At 41.0% G+C, this 5,696-nt stretch overlaps 1 protein-coding gene across 1 annotated transcript; it reads left to right on the top strand.

The window, feature by feature from the left end:
• Positions 1-316: 316 nt before the first annotated feature.
• LOC104956370 (apoptosis-stimulating of p53 protein 1-like) lies at positions 317-5,213 on the top strand (the record flags this gene model as incomplete). The annotated part of the gene is made up of 7 exons (XM_010783851.1): positions 317-376; positions 566-661; positions 3,141-3,197; positions 3,501-3,621; positions 4,608-4,687; positions 4,780-4,947; positions 5,073-5,213. Coding segments are annotated over exons 1-7 (723 nt in total), but the record flags the coding sequence as incomplete, so codon positions are not given.
• Positions 5,214-5,696: the final 483 nt, after the last annotated feature.

The following is a 5,696-nucleotide window of genomic DNA, read 5'->3' as shown; positions in this document are numbered from 1 at the left end:
TATAATGTGTATAATCTGTATAAACGCTTTTATCCAAAGCGATTTACATACTCGATACTGTGGGCAATCCCCACAGGACCAATTTGGGGTGAAGTTTCTTGCCCAGGGACACAATGACATGCTGACTGCAGTGGGGTTTGAACCTGTGTCCCCCTGATCCCAACACCAAGAATCTATCCACTGCGCCACACGCCTCCCTTTACACAGGGCGTATTCTAAAGAAACTGGAGCATGGTTCGGCAAAAGGCCTTTCCTCTGTCTTTACCACACCTTAAGCGAATAAGTGCAGATGTGCCGTTACGGCGAGGTAGTGATCATGGTTCTTACTGCTAAAAATACACACTGGAATAACGGGAGGAAGTTTGGGTCAAACTTGGTAATGTGATTCGTTTGCTTCCATTTTTTTTTTAGGAGTTGAGGGTTCCAGATCAACCAGATGAGGATTTTTATCTTTGAAAAAAGCCTAAACTCAGTAATATTATTAAAACAGTGATGGAGGAGAAAACACACATTTTTCCAATGGACATACAGTATTGATATGTCATTTTCTTTTGTCGTGTTGTAGGTTCCCCGTGTGGAGTTGACCCTCTCGGAGCTCCAGGAAATGGCCACAAGACAACAGCAACAAATAGAGGCTCAGCAACAGATGTTGGTCGCCAAGGTAACTTGTGCATGCCACACACACACACACACACACACACACACACACACACACACACACACACACACACACACACACACACACACACACACACACATTCCTCCAAAGAAGTCGCTTCTGGGGCCTCAAATACAACCTATTAAGACAGACTCTAATGTAGATAACCTTACACTTACTGACAGACAATCCATCCAACAGCTCTCTCTGTGTGTGTGTGTGTGTGTGTGTGTGTGTGTGTGTGTGTGTGTGTGTGTGTGTGTGTGTGTGTGTGTGTGTGTGTGTGTGTGAGAGAGGCCCAGATCATGGCCATTCCCACAGTAGGAAGTGACCTTTGATTTGACAGGAAATGTGGTCATCAGGGAGCTGCTGTGGGAAGTTGAAACAGATTAAAACTCCAGGAAAGACACAGAAAGGCAAGCCAAAAAAACATCTTTACATTTATTTAATTCATTTGATGAAGTTTAGTCACAGTGTAATAAAAAAGCTTTCAGCGGGGAACTGGGATATTGTTAAGCTCTAACTTAGATTTGGCCAATTTGGGTTTTTCAAGGCCAACTGTGTTATTATTATTTGGCCAAGTTATGCTTATGCTCAGCATTTTTAAAAGCAGCAATTTTCCCTCTAAGTGGCATCTTTTAAGTGTTTCCAGCCAGTGTGTGTAAGTGTTTCCAAGTCTTTTCTTGAGTTACTGAATGGAAAAGTCTCCCAGCAGCCGCGTAGAGGCACTTTCTATCCTCGTAACATTTCTAAAGGTGATTGATGACTTCCAAGAAGAAAACACAGCTCCTGTACTGGCACCTCCCACATGCCCTGTGTATTGAAACGAGCTACCATTATATAATTAGACCCTCCAGAAAAACGCGATTCTGCGATCGCAGAATTTACTGCATAATCAGCAAAATGGGTTTAACGTTAGTGGCAGGTTGTGTGTGAGAGAGAATAAATAAGACAGCCCAATATTTAAAAAAAAATCTATTCTTTTTGCAACTTTCCACAATTCCACCGCATAAAATCACATAAAAACCCTGCATGTTTAATCGCATAATCAAGGATTTTAGCCCGCATAATCAAGGATTTTTGCCCGCGTTCTTCTGGAGGGTCTATATAATGTGTTATCAGAGTGTGTGTGTGTTTCCAGTGAATGATGGGAGGCTTCATGCCAACATTCTATTTCCCTCTTCCTCTGAGTGTATGTGAGCTGCAAACTGCCTCAGTCAGCACCACACACACTCTGTCTGTTCTCCCTCTACTTGCTTTATAATATGTGTATGCAAAATAAATGATAATCAATATAAGTGTATTTTAATCGATCATGTTTTAGAAATGTGACAAAACATGGTGAAAGTAAAGCAGGGTGATGGATCGTGCTGCCAGGTGTTTTTAATGAGAAATGGCTAATTAGACTTGAAGGCAGGTTGAACGTTGGTGGAGCTATGATGGTAAACATGTGATGTCATCTCCCCTGTGAAATAATAACAATGTAATGGTGTAAATTGACTTGTCATAGCAGGAGAAGCACAGGTGAGACAAATACAATGCTCCATCAGAGGGGTGTACTGCTAGGTATGTAGAGCTTAAAGCCAGAGTTTTCCCGATAAGAAAGGTGGATGTCTTTTAACATAGTAGATCACCATGCTCCGGAACAGGTTATGTTCAGAGTCTAGGTTTGAAATGTAGCAAATACTGCCATTGACTAACTATTTATTTTGACAATAGTGTCACATTACAGTATAGTCAATCTATAAGCGCCACAGATAATCAGCTGTGGGAATACTTTTTATATGTAAACTCAAGCGGTAACGATACATTTTTGTTATGTATTTATGCCTCTGAAATCCATCTTACACTGCTGGTATATTGCAACTAATACAAAGCCAATTAGTAAATGAATTAGTCAATTGGTATTCATCTAATATATAATTCATTTTGATTTAATATGGCCCGTTGATTTCCCCGTTTCCCTCAAGTCAATTATTTTTATTTTTTTTACTTTTCAATTTGCGGTTGAATTAGATAATAATGGGAGGCATCGGCCGGTAAATTACATTTTTTGAATATTCTTAAACGCAGCGATGGATCCTTTCCAAGAGGTAGATGAGTCATATGATGCTTTAAACGCTCATTCTTTTGAGAACGCGCACAGAGCTTGAAGAAAAATCCCAGGTTCACAAAGACAGTCAATAACCAGCTTCCTGGTACCCGTTAGCTCTGATCAGGGGTTTTAGTTTTATCAGGCCAGCTAAGTCAAATGTTGAACTCGCTTCGTAGTATACGCCCTAGATGTCTTTGTGGGCCAGCATGAACGAAACTAGGATCCTGAAACAAGCTCCTCTTTAAATAGAATGCAGTCATTTTAGATATTATTACATTGCATGTCAGAATTGAGAAATGAAATTCTCAACGGAAAAAAAACGTCACATATATTCCGTATAATGTGTGAGGTGAAAGTAAAAAATCTCCCGTTCTGCTTTTCTTCCAGGAGCAGAGACTGAAGTATCTTCACCAGGGAGGCAGATCCAACCATGGACAGACACAGGTGGGCTCCATGTGTGTTTAAGGCTCAGGACAAAAACCTTTGATCCTATACGCACTGTAGGGTGCTCATTACACTTTGTAGCAGGCATACCTAGAAGTTAACTTCACAGATGCCCATAGGTTAAAGCCCTGTTGTAAAATATCCTCATTATGATCACCAACGTCGACTAACGGCCGTCTGTTAGGTGAACATAAGCTGGGTGAAGCCAGTAACTTCCAAATGATTATTTATCTCAACATGTATGTGTGTCACACGAAAGCTGAAATGAGATGGGTGTTTGAGCTTGTGTCCTCTCTGGTTTAGTCTGAGGCGGAGAAGCTGCAGCGGCTGAAGGAGCGGGTGGAGACGCAGGAAGCCAAGCTGAAGAAGATTCGCGCCATGAGAGGACAGGTGGACTACAGCAAACTGATCAACGGAAACCTCTGTGAGCCCCAAACAATCTGCAGAGACTCTGTAGAGAAGTGGCTGGTGTTCTGACTACATATTGATGATTCAATAGAGAGGGAAGCCTTGGCCAAGTGTGGCTGAATATACACTTGATCAAAAACTAATACACCCAGTGTTTCCCCTACCATTGCCTTGGTGGCGCGCTGCACCAAATTGCAACTAAACTATCTACTATCACTTTTAACATTGAACATGTGCTCTTTTATTAAATAAACGTTCATTTTAAGCTGTTAGTTTAGTGATTCTGACCCTAAGAAACACTGATGCATTAATAATCCACAGCTCCTCTCTCTGCTCCAGAGGATTAAAGAATATATTTATCCCAACACCAACCCCTCCCCCACCCCGCAGTAAACCTAGGGGAAACACTGACATCACTATAGGCCATATACGAACCACATGTGGTTAGTTTGTATTTGTTTTGCTGTAAACATAAAGACAAACGTAACTGTCACTGTTGTTAATGTTGGAAAGGATGCTCGCCATCAGCAGCCAAACCCTCTTCAAATGCGCAATTCAATATTTATATCCTATTAACTTATAAACCATTATGTACATTGTAATACATGTTATAAATAGTTTTTTCAGTTTTTACTTTAACTTCTTATGGTAATATAAAATAAATGGACATTTTAATTTGACTTTTTATGTTTATACATTTTACAATAACTTTGTGTGTAAATATTCCTCTTTATTATATTTGACTTTTATTGCACATTCTTACTTTGACTTCTTGTTTATCTTTATCTCATTTTTTCTTTTCAATGCATACTTTTTCCTACACTTCTTATGTTTATATAAATATCTGTATTCAATTGTACTGATTATTTCAGTCTAAAATGAAACAACAGTCACAAAATCCAATTCCCCCCAGCATAAACAAAGTATTTATGATTCTGAAATAGGCTTGATAAGTAAGCAAAAGAAAATACTGAAGTCAAATGTCCTGTTGTGTGTGTCCAGCTGCAGAGATTGAGCATGTGAGCAGCCTGTTCCAGGAGAAGCAGACGGAGCTGCAGTCTGCCGTGGTCAGAGTGGACCAGGTAACGTCTCACTATTTCACTGTAACAGTCAAGACCTAGCAAAGCGTTAAGTTTGGATGAGTCCTTAAGTTCTTTCTAAATGTTTTTACCAGTTGACGCAGCAGCTGGATGATTTAAAGAAAGGACGCCTTCAGCTACACTCTGCTCCACACGCCCAGGGGCCTCACAGCGGGCCCCTGGGGCCACACACCGGCCAGAAAGGATCACCCCTGTCTGGTCCTGCAGCCCTGGAACTGAGGAAACTGTACCAGGAGCTACAGGTAACACCATCTCATTCTGTATAGGATGTGATAATACTTTATTTCCAAGCAAACAGATATTGAATACAACATTTCATTTCAATATCTTCAAGAGTGTGTGCGACTTTTTATCATTTGTGTTTCAGGCTCGTAACCGTCATAACCTGGAGCAGAGCAGCAAGCTGGCCCAGAACAAGGATCTGCTGAACAAGAGGAACGCCCAGGTGACGGTGATGGACCAACGCATCGGAGACCTGAGGGAACGACTGCATAAGAAGAGAGCAGAGGTACGCCACTAAGCTGAAGTCTTTTTTAAAGAGCATCTTGCAGGTTTTTATTTTTTCTACATTTATGCTTAAACTTGCTTGAAAATTACAATTAAAAAACTGAATGCAGGATTTGATATGTTTTACGAGACATAAGGGCAGGAATTCAGAGGGAAAGGAGCAATTTTGAGCTCTGCTCTTAAAAACGGCTTTTTTTTAAGGTCATACGTCAAACGCGTCATATTACATCACGCAGGGGACACATCTCCGCTCTCTGACCGCGGGTATAGTAGAGTTGCGTTGAGTAGAGCGGTTGTATTTTTCGGTAGTTTTACATTGTATTTCACCATTTGTAATCATGGTGCAGTATTGTGTTTGTGCAGGTTGCACAAATACCAGCCTGTCAGGACATCGAGTCCACAGTAAAAAGGACCGGAGCTAGCGTTCATTCCTGGGTGCGTTGTGCATCCACCTCCCTGCAGCACATACTCTCCACAGCTTTAT

The sequence above is a fragment of the Notothenia coriiceps genome, unplaced genomic scaffold, assembly GCF_000735185.1.
Source record: "Notothenia coriiceps isolate Sejong01 unplaced genomic scaffold, NC01 NC01_scaffold00025899, whole genome shotgun sequence".
Classification (NCBI taxonomy): domain Eukaryota; kingdom Metazoa; phylum Chordata; class Actinopteri; order Perciformes; family Nototheniidae; genus Notothenia; species Notothenia coriiceps.
This window is presented reverse-complemented; position numbering and strand designations above follow the sequence as displayed.